We start from the raw sequence: 21,858 nt of genomic DNA, 5'->3' as shown, positions 1-21,858 counted from the left end.
ATCTTCAAGCGCAGCGTCCGGGGAAGAAGAAGATGCGGGACAAGAAGGCCGACGGAAGGAGAAGAAGATGGAAGAAGACGCCGGTCAAGATGCGGACGAGAAGACCCAAGAAAGAAGCAGAGGAAGAAGAAGATGCGGGACGAGAAGCCCGACGGAAGGAGAAGAAGATGGAAGAATACGCCGGTCAAGATGCGGACGAGAAGACCCAAGAAAGAAGCAGAGGAAGATGCAGGAAGAAACCCGAATGAAAGAAGAAAATAAGAAGAAGCGCGGAAAGGAGATATTAATAAAGGAATTGTCAAAAACCGGCTATTGTAATTTTTATTTTTGACACTTTTTTTGGTGAAATGGTAGAGGTACAATGTACCCCATTACCATTTCACACAGGGGGGGCCGGGATCTGGGGGTCCCCTTTGTTAAAGGGGTCTTTCAGATTTCGATAAGCCCCCTGCCCGCAGACCCCCACAACCACTGGGCAAGGGTTGTGGGGATGAGGCCCTTGTCCCCATCAACATGGGGACATCCTCCCCATGTTGAATGTGGCCTGGTACGGTTCAGGAGAGGGGGGGCCGCACTCTGCCCCCCCTCTTTTCTGTGGCCGGCCAGGTTAACGTGCTCGGATAAGGGTCTGGTTTGGATTTTTGGGGGAACTCCACGCCATTTTTTTTTATTTGGGGTAGAGTTCCCCTTAAAATCCACACCAGACCTGAAGGGCCTAGTATGGATATTTATGGATATTTAGGGGGAACCCCACATCTTTTTTTTTTTTTACGGCGGGGTTCCCCTTAATATCCATACCAGACCTGAAGGGCCTGGTAATTGAATTTGGGGGGACCCCCACGCTTTTTTTTATTTTTTATGAATGAATCCTCTCAGAATTGCCGGGAGCCGACAATTCATTATTGCCGCAAGTGATTTTTAAATGACTTTTTTTCCTTCAGAATGTAATTTTGTGCAGAGACAGTTCTAAGTACGGGAAACATGTGCTTTTTCACATGCTGACTTTACACCCCCCCAGGTACGAAATTTTCACTTTTATTGTTTCACTTTAAGCATTATTAAATTCACTGCTCCAGAAAAAATGTCCGTTTTAAAAAATATAAAAATCATTGATACATGTCCCCTGGGGCAGGACTCAGGTCCCCAAACACTTTTTAGGACAAAACTTGCATATTAACCTTTAATAATAACACTTTTGATTTCTCCCATAGACTTCTAAAGGGAGTTCGGCGGTGGCTTTACATATTGCTTGCATTGCGCCGGCTGCTACGCTGGTTCATGCGCCTAATTAACCACTTAACCCCCGGACCGTATTGCTGCCCAAAGACCAGAGTACTTTTTGCGATTCGGGACTGCGCCACTTTAACTGACAATTGCGCGGTCGTGCGACGTGGCTCCCAAACAAAATTGGCGTCCTTTTTTCCCCACAAATAGAGCTTTCTTTTGGTGGTATTTGATCACCTCTGCGGTTTTTATTTTTTGCTCTATAAACAAAAATAGAGCGACAATTTTGAAAAAAAATTATATTTTTTTACTTTTTGCTGTAATAAATATCCCCCAAAAATATATAAAAAACATTTTTTTTCCCTCAGTTTAGGCCGATACATATTCTTCTACATATTTTTCATAAAAAAAAAATCGCAATAAGCGTTTATTGATTGGTTTACGCAAAAGTTATAGCGTTTACAAAATAGGGGTTATTTTTATGGCATTTTTATTAATATATTTTTTTTACTAGTAATGGCAGCGATCAGCGATTTTTTTTCGGTACTGCGACATTATGGCGGACACTTCGGACACTTTTGACACATTTTTGGGACCATTGGCATTTTTATAGCAATCATGGCAGTGAAGGGGTTAACACTAGGGGGCGGGGAAGGGGTTAAGTATGTCCCTGGGTGTGTTCTTACTGTGGGGGGGGTGGTCTCACTAGGGGAAACACTGATCCTCTGTTCATACATTGTATGAACAGAAGATCAGCATTTCCCCTGCTGACAGGACCGAGAGCTGTGTGTTTACACACACCGCTCCCGGTCCCCGCTCTGTAACGAGCAATCGCGGGTGCCCGGCGGCGATCGAGTCTGCCGGGCACACGTACGGGAGTCGGGGGCGAGCGGGGGGCGCGCACGCGCAGCTCCGGCGGCGCACACGCGCCCCTAGTGGCCGATCGAAGAGCGGACGTATAGCTACGGGCTCTCGCCCAGGAGAGCCAACCTGCCGCCGTATAATGACGGTGGCTGGTCGGCTAGTAGTTAAGGATCCATCCAGCGCACTAATTAAGCCATGAACCGGCACAGCGCACTGTTAATAGTAAATCAGCCCCTTTGTGTTGGTGCGTACATTCTTATGAACAACTCTTCAAGGACAACCCCTGAAACGAGCGTATGGAACAGTAAGGTAACGGCAGGCCCAAATCTAAACCAACACCTCCTTCGGGGGTAGTGCTACACATATTTAACCATTATTACTATTATTCACTTGTGTTTTTTTTTATTCCTATGGTGCAGTGCGCAAAAACTTAACACCAAATGTAAACAAAAAAAGTGCACTTAAAGGGTTAATAAAGGGAAAAAAATGTTTCCTTTAAAATAACAAACATGTTATACTTACCTCCACTGTGCAGTTAGTTTTGCACACAGTGACCCCGATCCACGTCTTCTGTGGTCCCTCGGCGGCTGTCTCTGGTCCCCCCCGCAAGAACTCACAACATTCATGCGAGAGAGCTCGCATGGTGGTGAGTATTTGCGGGCGCGCTCCTGTGATACAGCGAGTGGCCATAGCCACTCACTGTATCACTCGGCCCCGCCCCTCGGCGCACCGCGTCACTGGATGTGATTGACAGCAGCGCCAGCCAATGGCTGTGCTGCTCTCAATCCATCCGCTCTAGCCAATCAGCTGCCAGGCTGAGCGGCGAAGAGGATCTCGGGACCGAGCGTTGGACTTTCGACTTTCGAGGGGTCAGGTAAGTAAAACGGGTGCCCGGGGGGGGGGGGGGGGGCCACATCAGATGTTTTTTCACCTTAATGCATAGATTGCATTAAGGTGAAAAAAAAAATTCCTTTACAACTGCTTTAAGGTATGTCTTAGCTTCATAAACGGTTTATTGAACAAAGAAAATAGTTCAACATAAAGTACAGCGCATACAGTGAAAAGTAGGTACAAGGTGTAAAAACAGATCTTGTGTAACAAAAGTAGGAAAGAATGTACGTGACACAAATGCATGCCCTTTACCATTCAATGAGGCTGAAGCCTAGGGGCATGCACCTAGACATTGTATAACATGAAAAACTGTTAAACACATGAATCAATGTTAACAGGAGATCAGTACGCAGACCTAATGTGAGTAATAACCCCAAAACACCGGAATGAACCAGTCCCTCCCCACCCTATGGCACCCACACCAACCCAGGCAAGGGGGGGGGCAATGGGAAAGAGGAACTATAAGGTCCACTGCCGTGCAAATATTCCCCATTGAAAGAGCAGCATATCCAAGGCACACTCAGGTAGGGTGACCACGTGTCCCGGATTGCCCGGGACAGTCCCGCATTTTGCAGGTCTGTCCCAGGCACATTTATTCCAGGACAATACAGTGTCCCGGAATGAAACTGACACAGCCACCCCCCGGGGGCCAATCTGATGCCCCCAAAAAAGGCCGCCACATCACCGCTTTACTCCCTGACAGTACTTGTCCTGGCCGGGATTGCCTGGAGGAGCACAATCCCGCCCCTGCTTGTGATTGGAGAAATCATAAATCCTGCCTCTTGTGTCCAATCAGTGTGCTGTGATTCGTTACATCACAAGCTGATTTTTGGGAAGGGAGGGTGTCCCTGAATCTTAGTTTGGAAATGTGGTCACCCTACACTCAGGTCAACCTAGCCACAAAGCTTGGTGGACAACTCTCCTCATGATCAGCCAAAGCTGACCACCGAGTACTAGGTGAGAGATGACCCAATTTTTCTGTGTTGATGTTGGAGATTTACTCCCACTTCCTGTCCTGTGAAACCATTCTCCACGGGAAGGAAAGTGAGGAGAAATCTCACTACTGTATATAAGTCTCAGATAGCAGTAAAACCTGATGAGCTGATTAACAGCTTTGACCTACAGTAAGTGCTGTTGATAACATTGCTAAATAAAATGTAATCTGAATCTTTACGTGCAATAGTATTCCTATAGCACCACTTGCCGACCAGGCTTTTTCTGGCACTTTTTGTTTACAAGTTTAAATCTGAATTTTTTGCTAGAAAAGTATTTATAACCCCCAAACATGCCACATTGTTTTCTAGCAGAGACCCTAGGGAATAAAATGGTGATTGTTGCAATTTTTTCTATCACATGGTATTTGCGCAGTGGTTTTGAAAAAGCAATTTGTTGGGAAAAAATACACTTTAATAAATTTAGTGTAGCGCCCCCTTACTTTCAGTATGGGCACTACGCTAAAGTTAGTGGAGAATGGGAGAGTTATTTGCTCCCATTCACAATTTGTTAAGTTATGGGCTGCTGTCATTCCAGAACTGTCCTGTGGGTCAGTCTGCGCTCCAGGGGTGTTGTTTCCACCCCTGGGCGACAGGTGGCGCCAGAGGGATTCTGGCAGAACCACTTTTCCCCAGCAGCCAATTAGAGGAGTTTTTCCCTCGTGGGGCATGCTGGGGAGGGGTAAATCTGGGGCAGACGCCATCTTTATTGGTTCTTCCCGCGGGTTCCAGGTTCCAGGTGCGGCATCCACCTTTAGGGTGCGCGCATCCAACGGCCCCCGGCGATGGCCTTCCAGGCCAGGGTCGCATGCTACGCGGAGCTCCAAATTGCTGAGAGGGGCCCCAGTGACTTACTGGGTCCCCCAAATTACTGAGAAGATCCCAAGCTTGGTGCTGCTCGATTGGGGGGTCGGCTTGAGGAGAACCCGGAGGCAGGTTGTCCAACAGAGCTTGAACGAACCATCGGGGATCTGGTGACCGGAATGCTGACAGGTACTCTTTGCTGTCATCCGGTGACCTACTTTTAATCTACTGGGAGGATTCGCTCAATTCATTCGTTTAGCTCATTCAAGTAATAGGCCTGTGGCAGAGGCCCTAGAGCCAGGTCTGTGGCAGAGGCCTGTTCTTCCCAGCAATCTAAAGTGACACTTCGGCTGCCAGGCTTGTGGCAGAAGTCTGTCCGGGGGCACTTCACCCACTCTGGCTAGAGTGGCGACGAACGGTGACTACTATTATTGTGCTGCTGAGAGCAGGATTGCTCTTTCTATATCCAGGCCTGATACCGCAAGTTCTCTATCGCTTCATCAACCTTTCCTTCCTACTGCATGTTGATGTTGGCTATGTTGGGCCTGAAATAAAGCATTTAAAAACCTTTCTTCATGTACTGGACATTCGCTCACTACTTTATTCATCAGTTATACCCCTAGACAACACTGAGGTAACTTAATATGCCGATCCCAACAACAAACCAGCGGCTCCTGCGGGGGTAGCGCTACATTAGAAAAAACAAAAAACACAATATTTACCCCAATTTTTTTGTATAATGTGAAAGATGATGTTACACCAAGTAAATAGATGCCTAACATGTCACACTCTAAAACTGCGCAGGCTCGTGGAATGGCAAAAAACCACGGTAATTAAAGTAGCAGTAAGCATAATGAAAAGGGGGAAAGCCCCGGGACCCGATGGTTTTACAGGTCAATATTATAAAATTCTGTTTCCCTCGATATCAGGATATATGGTTAAACTATTTAATGCCTTAGGGACATCGGCCAGTTTAGCCAAAGATACCTTGCTAGCATATATCTCGGTGATACCAAAAGAGGGGAAAGACCCAGCCCTATGTGGAAGCTACCGACCAATTTCGTTATTAAATTCGGACGTGAAGATTTTTGCCAAGGTCTTAGCAAACAGGATACAACAACATATCCCAGACTTAATAAACCTGGACCAGGTGGGATTTGTCCCTACCAGGGAAGCACGAGACAACACAATCAAGGCAATTAACCTGGTGCAGTTAGCCAACTCAACACAGACGCAATGCGTATTTCTCAATACGGACGCAGAGAAGGCCTTTGACAGGGTGAGGTGGAGTTACATGAGGGCAGTCCTAAAATATGGCGGCTTTGGGAACAAAATAATACAGTGGATATTCTCCATGTATTCAGGCTTAACAGCCCAGGTACGGGCCAACGGAATTCTGTCCGAGCCCCTCACAATCTCAAATGGGACAAGACAGGGCTGCCCTCTGTCTCCACTTCTATTTGCCCTGTCACTAGAGCCCTTTTTGTGTACGCTACGAGCAAACTCTAATATTTCTGGCATACAAATAGGGAAGAACCACTGTAAAATTACAGCCTATGCAGACGATATGTTGTTCAGTCTTACAAACCCGTTGATTACAATTCCAGAATTAATGAAGGAATTTGAGAGATACGGATCTTTATCAAACCTACGTATCAATTTTAATAAATCGGAAGCGATGGGGGTAAACGTCCCACATATAGCGATAAACTATCTAAAACAAAAATTTAAGTTTAAATGGACTGACAATGCTCTGACATACCTTGGTATACAATTAGCAGGGAAGGTGGAGAAGATCTTTGAGCTGAACTTCCCACCCCTCTTACAGAAAGTAAAGATCTTATTGGATAAGTGGAACCAGGGTTTTCATAGCTGGCTAGGACGCTGCAATATTATTAAGATGAACATACTCCCGAAAATCTTGTATTTATTACAAACATTACCAATACATATTCCATCAAAGTATTTTAAACAGTGTCAGAGAGTGATCTTTAAGTTCATATGGGCACATAAGAACCCCCGGATACATAGGAAACAACTAACGAGCACTAAGCAGCAGGGAGGACTGGGAGTCCCAGATATAAGGAAATATTATTACGCAACACATCTGAACAGGCTAATAGACTGGAATAGGCATTCAGATACGAAGCTATGGGTACAAATCGAACAGGCGCAATTCAAAACACCTCTAGAAAGAGCACCGTGGTGGTTTGCCTCACTCCCTAAAGAAATGAATAAAAATCCAATAGTGGGTAACACGGTGAGGATCTGTGCAGCAGCACTACCTATGATGGGCATCGAGCCCAGGACCTCCCCACTATACCCAGTGATAGGTAACCCCCTCTTCCCATCGGGATACGAAGACGGAGCATTCCGGCAGTTGAGAAAAAGAGAGTGTATACAAGTAGCAAGGTATATCCACATGGGAAGATGGGTAACCATAGCGGAACTGATGGAAATAGGAAGTGTATTCCGTTTGAAATTCTGGAATGCACTTCAGATAGTTCACTTCCTGAACACTTTGCCAAATCCAGAGAGCTTTGAGAGACCACTCATGAAATTCGAGAAAATATGCAACGAACAAGGAACATTACTACATAGTCTTTCATTAAGCTATGAGTTATTAGTACGATCAGGAGGTTGCCCTCTGAGGTGCGTTCAGGAATGGGAAAGGGAATTGGAGAAGTCCTTCAGTTCGGAACAGCGACAATGCATATACAGGCGAACACACGAAACATCAATATGTGTGAGAATACAAGAGACAAACTATAAGATCTTCACAAGATGGTATAGGACACCAGAAAAGTTAAGCAAAATGTTTGCAGAGGTATCAGATAAATGCTGGAGGTGCCAGAGAAGCAAAGGAACGATGCTACATATATTCTGGGAGTGCCCAATGCTAAGGAGTTTTTGGGCAGAGATTAAAAGTGCTTTACAGTTTTGCTCAGATTATGAGATTCCGGAAGATCCGGAATTCTATCTTCTGCATTTAAACCAAATACCAGAAAAAGCCTATAGGGAAATGATTATATGCCATCTATTAGATGCCGCTAAGGCCTGTATAACGAAGAGGTGGAAGTCACCAGTTCCACCAACAGCGGAGATGTGGATATGTAAAGTTAGGGAAATAAGCAAATTAGAAGAGTTAGTCCTGACAACACAATATAAAAGGGAAAAATATTTAAGAACTTGGACTCCCTGGAAGTCCTATATGGACCACAGGGGGGAAGGTTAATGGGGATAAGGCTGAATGGTATAGAAGGAGCCCGGGAACTTGGATTGGGTATATGTGGGATTTAATGAGAAACCACAGAAATATGGAGAAGGGTCGGAGGAGAGGGAAGTAGGGTGGGTTGTTGTGTTTTTTTTTTTTTTTTTTTTTTTTTTCCTTTCTTCTTTCTCTCTCAGGGATGCTCGGGAAGGGGAGAGATATGTAAGAAGGAGATATATGTTTGATACTGACAACAAGGTTAAAGGGGATGTATAATAATAAGACGGACTGTGACTGTTGTTTTGTAATAATGTTCTGTTATGTATTTTTTTTTTTTTTTAATATATATGTGTTGTACTGATTTGTTTTAAAATAAAAAAGAATTATAATCTAAAAAAACCACGGTACTTAAAAATCTCCATAGGCGACGCTTTAAATGCCTTTACAGGTTACCTGTTCAGAGTTACAGAGGAGGTCTAGTACTAGAATTATTGCTTTCGCTCTAACGTTTGTGGCAATACCTCACACGTGTGGTATGAATACTGTTTACATAGGTGTGCGAATACCATTTACATAGGCGTGCGCGACTTAAGTATGCGACCACTCCTGCGTGTGAGCACAGAATGATTTTTTTTCTTATATATATACATTTGACTTTTCTTTTTTCTTTTTACACTGTCCCTTTAATTTTTTTATTTATTTTTTTATCACTTTTATCCCTATTACATCCCTTGTAATAGAAATAAGGATGATATGTCCTCTTTATGGAGAGATCTGGGGTCAAAAAGACTCCAGATCTCCTCTTTACCCTTTAAAAGCAAAATAGAAAAAACATATTTTTGATCTTTTAAAAAAAGAAAAAAATATATTTACATCCAGCCTGTACTGGAAGTAAAGTGGTGACATCATGACATTGCTCCAGTCCTCCAAGGCCATAGAGGCAATCAAGGAATATGTACACTTTGATCGCCTTTGGGAGCAGCTGGCTGCACCGTTGGATCACTTCTCGGGCAAACCGGCGGAGACGATAAGCCCAAGAAACACCAGAGGGGGATTGGACGTTCCCACTGCTTCGAAAAGCGTTTCAGCAGCTGATGAGCCGCTCAGAACGGTTTCATGAGAAAGCCAGCCGCCGGTTTCAAAAAATAAAAAGATATTGGGGTTATGGCTGATATCTTCATCCATAATCCTGGTAACCCACTTGCAAACTGCAACGATAATTTACATACAGTATTGTGATCAGCAAGTGGTTAAACAGAAGAACAGAGGGCACTGCTCTTCTAGGAATATCCAGGATATGTGACGGTATTGAGGAGCACTACATGTCTATTCACCAACAATATCATATGCTCAAATCCGAAATCCAGGCTGGTATAAAAGACAAACAATAATGCAGCTCTGTCTTCATTAATGCATTGTTAAATGTATTTATCAAATGCAAGCAGTGTAAGTACCTGAATTTGACTTGGTATCATCCTGTGCAGAAGCGTTAAGAGTGGGAGAAGAAAAAGAAGCAGCAAAATAAGACAGTCAGCTGGGATGCAGCATTCATTTCCTAACAAGGAACATAGGGCCATATCCTCAAAAGGGATACGCTGGCGTAACTGCTGTTACGCCGTCGTATCCCTGGTCCTAACTATGGAACTGATCCACAGAATCAGTTTTCCATAGTTAGGGAGAAGATCCGGCATGTGTAATTGAATTACACTGCCGGATCTTAGGATGCAGTACCGCATCCGCCGCTGGGGGCATTTCGTGTCGAAATGCCGCCTCGGGTATGCAAATTAGCACTTACGGAGATCCACGAAGCTTTTCAGCTTCGTTTTTTCTCCGTAAGTTTTAGTTTGCAAACGCAAAATTAGGGCTGCTTTTACAAAGTGTAAACTGTTTACACCTTGTAAAAACAGACCTTTCTGTCCAGCGACGCAATTTTTTTTTTAATTTTGAATTTTTTTTTTCGCGCCGTATCTTTTTTTTTTCCCGACGCAACTTTATTGACCCGTCGCAATCCACAAAGCTCGGCGTAATGTAATTTCGCGCTATGCACGTTGGGAAAATTACGTCACGAGCATGCGCAGTACGGCCGGCGCGGGAGCGCGCCTAATTTAAATGGGAATCGCCCCCATTACAATAGGAACGCCTTGCGCCGGCGGAATTTAAGTTACACAGCCCAAAATTTCTAGGTAAGTGCTTTGTGGATCGGGTACTTAGGTAGAAATTTTAAGGCAGTGTAACTTAAATGCAAAAAATTAAGTTACGCCGGATCTTTGTGGATATCCCCCAGTGTGACAGTGAGATGAGTTCATCATTCTGCTGCTTCTCCTTTTACTGACCAGTCACAGGCTGGGGGAGGGGCACGACCTGTAAGTGTTACTTAACTGCAGCAGTGAAAAATCAGGTCTCATGCCTTGCCAGAAAAGACTGTGCTATTTGGCAGGGCTAAGTAAAGTGAAAGGCGGGTGTTCCCAAAGGTAGAACATCTATGAGATTCCAGATACAAGGGAAAGAGTATGTAATGGGGCAAGGTGTACCGCACTTGTGCCCATGGGGCTGTTTTCTCACCTCTAAGGAGTAAAGACTCTACCATATAAGGATAATATTATGCAGGTATCCTGGGTCATTTCCTTTTGTTTTTACCTTCCAGGCATGGAGAGATGAATACATTAGCTGGAACCCAGATGACTTTTGTGGAATAACAGAACTGTTTGTTAACAGTGATTATTTCTGGAAACCAGACCTTTACATCTACGAAATGTAAGTCAGCTCATTGTGATGGTTCTTATATGAAGTGACAGCTCTCAGCGTTGATAACACACCAAGATCTCCCTACATTCTGGTTTGTCTAATTTCCTTGGTTCGGGTAGACCATTAACTTCAGTAGAAAAAGGGCATGTATTAAACATTACCAGGTCTCCAATATATGTATATACGTAAAAATACATCCTTGTTGAGTTGGTCTCATGTTCGACTCGAACCAGTGGCGTAACTAGAACCTTCAGGGCCCCGATGCAAGAAACCATGAAGGGCCCCCCTGACCCCCGGACAGGGCTCTCTTCTCTGAGCCCGTTGGCGGAACAGGACCCGGTTGCAAGTGGGTGGCTGCATATAAAGGAACCGATTTCTCCAGTTCCCCCTGCTTCTCCTTCTCTCCCTCCTGCAGGTATTCAGCGGCTGCAGGAGGAAAATCAGGGGTCAAGTCCTGGGGAAAAAAGTGTGGGAACTCCCACCCAAGATCCACTCCCCCACCAAAAAATAAATAAAAATTACGCTCATATGCATAATTACTAAACCGCATGTTTTTTTTTTTTTCGATCCACTGTACCTTAGTAATCCTTTATGTTACTGGCCGCTTTCTGTATATGGATTCATCAGGTAGCGTATTCCGTCACTTCCTCGGCTTCTTTCTAAATCTCACGATAACTCGCGGCAGACCTCCGCAATGTCTCCTGGGAACAATGACAAAACCTCCCAGCAGACATTGCGGCATCGAGGAAGTGACGGAATAACTGCACACTACCAGATGAATCCATATACAGGAAGCGGCCAGTAACATAAAGGATTACTAAGGTTCGCCTGCCCCTGACAGTGACTCGAGCTGGGCATCGTCGCTTAGTGAAGGATTGGCTCGGGCGGCTCGGCTGCTCTAGTCCTGCAAAGGGAACTGAGTTCCTGCTGTGAAAAAAGTGCAGGAACTCCGTTCCCACGCGTTCCCGCAGGACTTGAGCCCTGAGGAAAATGAAGGCATCGGTTGCTCTATGTCGGTGTTTCTCAATCTTTTTCCAGTCAGGGCACCCTTGAAGTATACCCCTAGGTGAATGGGGCTATACTGCAAACCCCCCTGCAACTGTGTGCATTGCGTGCAGATGCAGCATAGCGATGATGCATTTAAGCGGTTAAAACAGGCGGTCAGTAGGCAAGATATTGCCTCTTTACCGGCTGTCAAATGCCTCTGAAAAGCGATCTGAGCATGGATCGCTTTTTGGAGGAACAGCCTTTTTTTGCTGGTACTATGAACAATCAAAAAATAAATAAACAAGTAGGTTCTGATTGTACACATATAGGGGGTCAGGATTAAAAGCGCATACATAAAATGTGCATACATACATGTAAACACACACACACATATAAAAACACACACATATATAAATGCACATATAAACTAGTGGCGGCTGGTGCTCAAATTTTTTAGGGAGCGTAAGCAAACTGAAAAATTCTTAAAAAAACATAATTTGCAGCCACTGTGCCCTTCATTTACAGCCACCCTGCCCATCAAAAGCTGCCACTGTGCCCATCAAATGCTGCCACTGTGTCCATCAAAAGCTGCCACTGTACCATCAAACGCCACCACTGTTCCCATCAAATGCTGCCACTGTGCCCATCAAATGCTGCCACTGTGCCCATCAAACGCTGCCACTGTGCCATCAAACGCCACCACTGTTCCCATCAAATGCTGCCACTGTGCCCATCAAACTCTGCCACTGTGCCAAACACTGCCACTGTGCCCAAATGCTGTCAATGTGCCCATTTAAATGCCGCCACTGTGCATCAAATGCTGCCACTGTGCTCATCAAATGCTGCCACTGTGTCTATTAAATGCCGCGAGTGTGCCCATCAAATGCCAGTGTGCCCATTAAATGCTGCCATGCTGCAACTGTGCCATCGAATGCCATCACTGTGAATCCCCCTGCCCGCTCGGCCAGTCTCGTGGGGCAGCAGGTGACCGCCACAAGCGGGGTCCTTCATGCGTCTCCTGCCGTCCTCATCTCCCTTCCTCTCCTCCTGATAATCGTCCAATAGCCGCTCCTATCGTTTCAGCCAATCAGGTGACGGGTAATAGACCCGCACACCTGATTGGTGGAGAGGTGGTTCAGTGTTAGGAAAGTGAATATTAATTTGCCCTTTTAACACACCTGGGTTGACTGTGAGCTCCCAGCATGGCGCTCGCAGTTCACCTATTTTGAAGCCTATTAGAGCCTATGGCTCTAATCAGGTGCTTCAAACCCCCCCCCCCCCGCTGTAATTCAGGCACCCATCGCCCGAAAAGGGGCCGGACATCTAAATATGGGGGTGGCAGCGGTGACCATGGATAGATTCATGCTATGCATTAATCTATCCATTAGTCATAGAGGGGGTGGCTGGAGAGAGGGGGCGGCACCCATGCACCCTTATGGACGCACCGCCACTGATAAACATATGCACATACATGCACTCACATACATACATATGCACACACACACATGCATACATACATACATGCACACACACATTAGGGTGACCAGACATCCCCGGTTTCTGGGGACAGCCCCCGTATTGAGAACACTTTCCCCTGACCAAGTCTGTACCCGGTTTTGTCCCCGGATTGGATTTAAACAGGGGCTTGGGCAATTTCAAAGACAGTCAGTGCAGAATAGAAAAAAAAATCTGAATTACACACCCGCCGCTCCTACTAGCTTAGGGGGGGTGTAATTTTTTTCCTTATCTGTGCTCCTTTCTGATGATTATGCCTCTTCTGCCTTGGCTCAAGCCCCGGCCTGCTGCCTGCCTGCTTATCTCCTTGCCTTCCCCTGGCGGAGTGACCTTCCTCCGCTCCCCACCCAGTAGTAGCCGGGGCCCAGAGAGTGAGACTTGACAGGCTGTTAGGCGGGTGGTGGCGGCAACGGGCAGAGAGTCGCTGATTTCCATCATTACTAGTAAAAAAAAAATATGTCCCCGGATTTCCTTTTAATGATCTGGTCACCTTAAAGTGGTAGTAAACTCTGTACTACCACTTTAACCTACAGGTAAGCCTATAATAAGGCTTACCTGTAGGTATAAAGAATATCTCCTAAACCTGTAAGATATTCCCGCAATGCGCTGCTGACTGCAGCGGCACATGCGCAGCGGGGATCCTCGGCTAAAGGGCCGGCAGCCCTGCGTGCATACGCGGGAGTGACGACATCGCCGCTCCAGCCAATCACAGCGCTGGAGTGGCGATACCCGGAAGACACGCCAAGGAAAGATGACATCTCCCTCGGCGTGGGCCAGGTTCGTTCCAAGGTAAGTATTTCATAATCAGCTAGTATGCGGTGCATACTAGCTGATTATGGCTTTTGCTTTTCAGGTTTAAAAAAAAAAAAGACAGTGGGTATACAACCGCTTTAACATACATGCACACACACACATATACATACACACACACACACACACACATATACATGCACATTACATACACATACACACATATACATGCACATTACATACACATACACACACACATATACATGCACATTACATACACATACACACACACATATACATGCACATTACATACACATACACACACACACACACACGCACATTACATACACATACACACACACACATATACATGCACATTACATACACATACACACACACACACACATATAAACACACATACAGTAAATAGATAGTCATAAAAAAACGGCAGACATTTACCTTGGCTCTTCCTGCCGGGTACTGCACTCTAGGGGGAGACAAAGAGCACACACTTCTTTCATGTGACGAGCTCCTTCCCTGCACAGTTCGGCTGACGATCGAGGAGCTCATCTCAGCCGCCCCTGCCGCTCAACTGCCGATCCTTCTATCGAAGAGTACAGGGGGCCCTCAAGGGCCCCCTGCAGCAAGGGGCCCGGTCGCCATTGCGATCTCAGCGACCCCTATAATTCCGCCACTGACTCGAACATCGTATGTTCGATCGTTCGTCGAATTACGAACGTTTTGGTCCGGTCGCGCCAAATTCGAGTGGCGTGTCTCGGCCCATAATTCACTGCGGCATCGCAGTGCATTGCTGGCTGATGATTGGCCAAGCATGCACTATGACCCGCATGCTTGGCCAATCACAGCGCGCAGGGTGGCTTTGGCCAATTATGGCTCAGGGGGTTTAGTACACGCCCCACACTATATAATGCTGCCTGGAAGTCGGCCTTGTGTAGTGTGTTGGTGGTTTACAGAGAAAGACAGAGAGAGAGAGAGAGAGAGAGAGTCATTTTTTTTGGAGTTAGATAGAGCAGGCAGGCAGGCTAGTCAGTTAGAGTTACAGTGTGTAGAGGATATATATGCATCTCAGGTGTTGTATATATATTTATACACTGTATTGTGTATAGATAGATCCGCTCTTCCTAATATACTGGCAGGCAGGTGATTGTGCTAGCTGCAGTATTTTCACGTGGTGTACTGTCTGTGTCCTCTGTACAGTGTGCACCTAAACCTAGTAAATAATAATAAAAAAAAATCACAAAAATAAAAATGCATGCTAACAAAAGCACCATGCATTTTGGTGCAGTGGCATTAAAAAATTTAAATAAAAAAAGGCCCATGCACTTGAGGGGTGGCAGGCAGTTTATTCTCAAATTAATAGGCTGTTCTGCAGCAAGGCACATACTCTGATGCATCGCATAGATGTGAAGTTGAACCTTCAAACCACAGTCAGGAGGCAGAGGGGCATCAAAAACTACAGCAGTGATAGCAGCATGGCTGTTCTGTACAACGTCACTACAGTACTACCCTACCTCACTGCGCACTCACTGCTCTATGTTTTCCAAAAAGCTTAAAAAATTGATTTTTTTGGCTGGAGCTACACTTTAAAAAAGTACCAGTTCAAAATTACAAACAGATTCTACTTAACAACAAACCTACAGTCCCTGTCTTGTTTGCACCACCTGTATACTGCTGTTCAAAGTATATAGGGCCAAATAGGCTGGTAATGACCGGGGGGAGGGGGGCGGGGAAACCCATGCTATTTTTCTCAGTGATTTTCATCCATATTGCAGGGACCAGACATTACATTAACCACTTCCCGACCTCCTCATGTACATTTACGTCGGCAGAATGGCACGGACAGGCACAATCACGTACCTGTACGTCCTCTGCTAGACGTGGGTGGGGGGTCCGATCGGGACCCCCCCCGGTACATGCGGAGGTCGGGTCCCCTCGGTGAGCGATCCGGGACGACGGCGCGGCTATTTGTTTATAGCCGCTCCGTCGCGATCGCTCCCCGGAGCTGAAGAACGGGGAGAGCCGTGTGTAAACACTGCTTCCCCGTGCTTCACTGTGGCGGCGCATCGATCGGGTGATCCCCTTTATAGGGGAGACTCGATCGATGACGTCATTCCTACAGCCACACCCCCCTACACTGGTAAACACATACACAGTGATCCCTAAATGTTACAGCGCCCCCTGTGTTTAACTCCCAAACTGTAACTGTCATTTTCACAATAAACAATGCAATTTAAATGCACTTTTTGCTGTGAAAATGACAATTGTCCCAAAAAAGTGTCAAAATTGTCCGAAGTGTCGGCCATAATGTCGCAGTCATGAAAAAAATCGCTGATTGCCGCCATTACTAGTAAAAAAAATAAAAAATATAAAAATGCAAAAAAACTATCCACTATTTTGTAAACGCTATAAATTTTGCGCAAACCAACCGATAAACGATTATTGCGATTTTTTTTACCAAAAATAGGTAGAAGAATACGTATCGGCCTAAACTGAGGAAAAAAATATTTTTTATATATGTTTTTGGGGGATATTTATTACAGCAAAAAGTAAAAAATATTGCATTTTTTTCAAAATTGTCGCTCTATTTTTGTTTATAGCGCAAAAAATAAAAACCGCAGAGGTGATCAAATACCACCAAAAGAAAGCTCTATTTGTGGGGAAAAAAGGACGCCAATTTTGTTTGGGAGCCACGTCGCACGACCGCGCAATTGTCTATTAAAGCGACGCAGTCCCGAACTGTAAAAACCCCTTGGGTCTTTAGCCAGCATATTGGTCCGGGGCTTAAGTGGTTAAAGCCACAAGCCGTTTTAAATGACTTTTTTCCTATAGTATCACCCAGCAGGTACGATATTTAAAGGATTAAAAAAAAAAAATTCACTTTAAGCATCATTAAAATCACTGCTCCAGAAAAAACAACCGTTTTTAAAACTTTTTTTTCCATTGATACATGTTCCCTGGGGCAAGACCCGGGTTCTCAAACCCGTTTTACGACAATAACTTGCATATTAGCCTTTAAAATTAGCACTTTTGAATTCGAACGTTCAAGTCCCATAGACTTCAATGGGGTTCTAAAAGTTTGCGCAAACGATCGGTCCGTTTGACGGTTCTGGTGCAAACCGAACGGGGGGGGTGTTCGGCCCATCCCTTTTACAGTGTCATTTTTGCTATTCTGTAAGGTTACATGTATTAAACATTTGCCGTTACATAGCTATTATATTGGATGGATTGTGAGAATCTTGCGAACTACCTAGTGCAATAATAAAAAAATCGAATTCAATTAAATAAAAAGGTGATCAACAAATTAAAGTAAAAGTGACAGCTGCTAGCAATAATCAGGTCTCATATACCGTGTGAAGCCAATTAAATTAATGTGCTGCGCTATCTCACCTAAAATCTTCCCAAATTAAAACAAATGAAATATATTTTATCTGTAAATTATACTGTGATATATGTCGCAAATATATATTAATGTAAATTATTATACTATATGAAAACATGAAAACATGCACATAAATAAAATATGTAAATATAGTGCCACACAGTAGGATATAATAAATAGATAATTCATAAAATTATAGTGCCACAAAAGTGAATCATAAAGTGCTGTAGTGCATAAAACACAGATTTTCTAATTCAAGATTGAAAATCCGTCCAATGTAGTTGATATAAAATTATTTTGATATATATTTAGTAACTTCAAAAAAATGTGACAAACAGCTTGCTACGGTGTTCACATTCTAATGCTCCCTACCCTCAGGTAATGGCTGCTCACCTCTGAGCATGTGACCTCACAGCTAAGTTTGGTCAAACACACTTATGAATCACTTTAGGGATTCTTAGCAGGCTGTCTGTTTCAAAGCTGCTTACTGGTACGTTCGATTCCAGCCATTACCCAGCGTTTTTAGGCAGTATACAGAGTGGTGCACTTAACGCACCTAACCCATGTGAGTACCCAGCATTGGGGTTTTATTTGTCTTCACTGAGTATGTATCCTGGAAGGCTATGTAAGAAAACACCAGGTTTGCACTTACTCCCTCCAGTGGTGAGAACATGGAAGACATCCTACTCCAAAGAAGATAATACATAAATAAAATTATCCTCTTCTTTCCTGATCCACGCCGCAGGAAGGCTACTAAAAGTAGTTCCAGCTTTCACCCATCACGGCAGGCAAGTTGTGCCAACCTTCAGGTTTACCAAGGGTTTTTTTAGGAAAAAACTCATACCATGACCTGTAGAAGACTCTGCCAGAAACTTTTCGTGCCACAGATGTATTAGTACACCAAAGTCTGGATCCCAGAGCCCAGACCTCCGCAGAGATTCATTACAGGCAAACCTTGTTTCTTCTTACACGAGGCCTGGGTACCAACCATCTTAGGCCTTTGATATCAGCCCAAGGAATGGATCCGGTTATAGCTCCTAGGTCTCCGCAGCCAGACCATCAAAATAGCATTTTTCTTCTTAGCACATGTTGAACGTGACCAACCACCTTAACACTGGCGAAAAAACTGAGGTACCCTTCATTTGGGAGGGGTTATATAGGGGAGGAACTCAATTTTAATTGGGTTTGCCAGTGTCCAATCACCTGTGGTGACTACATAACCCATTAAGTAATTAAGGCTCTGTGTCCCATGATGTATGATCAAGAAAAACTGTTTTAAACAATAGTATGCCATGGAGTTTCTTTTTACCATTTTTCATGTGAGCAGACATCACCAGTAAGCAGCTTTGAAACAGACAGCCTGGAGTTTCTTTTTACCATTTTCCATGTGAGGAGAAGGCTATCCGATCAGGCAGACCCTTGCACTACATAATAGATGGCGGACCTAAACGAGATTGTACAATCAAATTGCATAGTGTATGCTGAGCTTTACAGGACGCAGGACACACTTCTCCTGTTTTCAATACTACAGCTCTATCCACATAGGCTGTTATCTGATCTCTCATTTCCTGTACTCTCCAAATGAACAGATCTATGCAAGATACAGGACCCCCCTCCCTGTCCCGCTGATCTGGATTGCGGCGATCTTATGTTTTGAGCCCTGGTATAGCCGCCTTAGAGCCCGGGGTCCGGGGCTTAGAAATCCCTGCAGCGGAGTCACCAATTTGTACCCCCACAGGAGGGATGTTTCGGAGCATTCTAATTGGTCGGTGCCATCACATGGGCAGCCCAGACCAATCAGAACCCGGTAGCCCACCATCTCAGCAGGGAAAAAGACACGTGAATCCTGGACCCCTGAGGCGGCTATATCAGGGCTCAGAACGGGAGATCGCCACAATCCAGGGGGTCCTGTGTAAGTTCGCCTTACAGATTTTTCTGTAAAGGTGAACCTACAATTTAAGGGAAAAAAAATATCTGTATTTAGTGAGACCAGTGATCACTGATTAATTGTATTAGAAAACTGTCCAGGCCAGAGAAGCAAAGGGGGTGCCAGTGGAGCACGGGGGGGGGGACCAGAGAAGCATGAGGGTACAGAGGAGCATGGGGGAACAGAGGAGCTGGAGAGGAACAGAGAAGCATAAGGGGGTCCAGAGAAGCATGTGGGGGACCAGAGAAGCAGGGGGGTACCAGAGAAGCACAGGGGAAGGGGACCAGAGAAGCACAAAGGTACAGAGGAGCTTGGGGGAGGGACAGAGAAGCATGTGGGGGAACAGAGAAGCAGGGGGAGGACCAGAGGAGCAGGGGGGATGACAGAGGAGCATGGGGAGACCAGAAGGAGCACGGGGGAGGGGACAGACAGCTGACTCAACAGCTATGACCGTAATGGAAGAAATCTGTCATAGTGGGCCAGTCTGGATAAAGTCCTGGGCCAAATTTTTGTCCCAGTCCAGCCCTGGTAATCAGAGAACATGTAAATCAACTGTGTGGAAAATGGTAATATTGCAGCTGCTTAGGGTGCACCCAAAGGTATAACTAAGTCATATGTAATACCATCTGCGTGGTAACTCTAATCTAAGCAAATAGGAACAGACAGTCTCTAGGTAGCAACTGTAAATAGTGCGGAACTCTTGGTGGTTATGGTGCAGTCCTACACTCTTTAGCACTCTCTCTCCGTGGTCTTGCAATGACACTCTTGCAGCCCCAACTCCACTGCAAGAAAGTCCAGCTCTCAAGATGTGTTCACACTCGTGTCTCCTCAGCAAAATACTGTGCAATTCCACAAGCAGCTTGGAAAGATGTTGCTTCTTTCTCCTACCCGCTCCCAAGCCCTCCTGGGACCTGTAGTCCATTGAGTAATAGGAGCCCATAACCATCTGGTTCTGTGAGTGGTTGGGTAGTCTCTGTGTCTTCTGCAGTCAGATAAACTGGGGGGGTCTTCTTGACTTTCCAGTAGGGTTGTCCCGATACCACTTTTTTAGGACCGAGTACAAGTACCGATACTTTTTTTTTATGTACTCGCCGATTCCGAATACCGATACTTTTTTTTAAATGTGTCCCCAAATGCAGCCATGTCCCCCCACAAATGCAGCCATGTCCCCCCCCATATGCAGCCATGTCCCCCCCCCATATGCAGCCATGTCCCCCCCCCCCCAAATGCAGCCATGTCCCCCCATACAGTATATGCAGCCATGTCCCCCCATACAGTATATGCAGCCATGTCCCCCACATATATCCAGCCATGTCCCCCATACCTGATGCCGATGCTGCCGCCGCGTTAATCATTGTGCGGCGAACATTACAGGCAGTTTTTGTTTCAATAGCTGTTTTCCCTGCCACGCCGTGTAAAGGACACTCCCCCTTGCTCGGGATTGGACAGATCCGTCCAAGGGGGAGTGTCTATACACGGCGCGGCGGGCAAAACAGCTATTCAAACTAAAGGTGCCTGTAATGTTCGCCGCACAGTGATTAACGATATACGGCGGCAGGGGGGGGGAGTATTCTATTTATTCTATTCTATTTCTATTTACGAGTACTCCCGCAAATACTCGGTATCGGTACCGATACCGATACTGGTATCGGTATCGGGACAACCCTACTTTCCAGGAAGTGATTTTGGGGTATAAATTCTGGAGCCTCAGGCCTTAAGATTCTAGTATCTGTCTCACTGGGAGAAGGAGGCATGACAGTGTAGATGGCCACAACCAGTCCATATAAACATCTTCCTCCCTGCTGCTTCCCCTTCCTCTACATCTGGCGGCAAAGTCTGAGACCTGGTCACTGGGCATGATCTATGGAGCATGTTTGGATGGGCTGTCAACTTGGTTACAAAAGCACCCAAACTGCTTTTGCTAGCGAAAAAAGCTGTGCCAAGTCCTTAATGGACCTGTTTTTCCTTCTGGGCGATTTTGGTATACCGCCAATTGGGACAGCTGCTTGCAGATGATGTAAGCCGATGGGCTCACCCAGTGGTACCGCTTAATGAGAAGGCAGTGCAGAACTCTCTGTGGTGATGGGGCAGTCCTACACACTTTAGTACTCTCTCTCTCTCTGTGGTCTTGCAATGACTTGCTTGTGGCCCCAGCTCCACTACAACCAGGTCCGGGTTCCAGGATGTGTTCACTCATTCAATTGCATCTACTCAGCAATAGATCACACAATTCCACAAGCAGGCTGGGAAAATACAGCTTCTTTCTACACCCTGCTCCCAAGCCCTGCTGTCAGAACCGTTAAGGTAAGTACTCACCGAGGCCGAGATGCTGAGGGCGGCTACCTTTGCGACTCTGTGCACCTCACCCCCTGGAGGTGGAGACAGCGAGGAGGGGCACAAAGAGGCACCGGCTGCCTGCAGCGGGAGGTCACTTGAAGGTAAGTCAATGCGATCTGGAAACTCCGGTGAGGCTGAAGCAGGTAGAAGCAGCGATGCAGGAACAAATAGAGTCCACGGGGCTGAGAGCCCGCTCAGGGCGGAACAAAAG

General features: G+C 45.6%; 1 protein-coding gene across 1 annotated transcript in view; it reads left to right on the top strand.

The window, feature by feature from the left end:
• Positions 1 to 21,858, top strand: part of LOC120917643 (5-hydroxytryptamine receptor 3A-like) — a 53,345-nt gene that overhangs the window by 14,006 nt on the left and 17,481 nt on the right. Inside the window, exon 4 of the mRNA XM_040329091.1 lies at positions 10,631 to 10,740. Coding sequence (XP_040185025.1) covers positions 10,631 to 10,740 — 110 coding nt within the window. The remainder of the gene's footprint in view (positions 1 to 10,630; positions 10,741 to 21,858) is intronic.

The sequence above is a fragment of the Rana temporaria genome, chromosome 11 (genome assembly GCF_905171775.1).
Source record: "Rana temporaria chromosome 11, aRanTem1.1, whole genome shotgun sequence".
NCBI lineage: Eukaryota > Metazoa > Chordata > Amphibia > Anura > Ranidae > Rana > Rana temporaria.
This window is presented reverse-complemented; position numbering and strand designations above follow the sequence as displayed.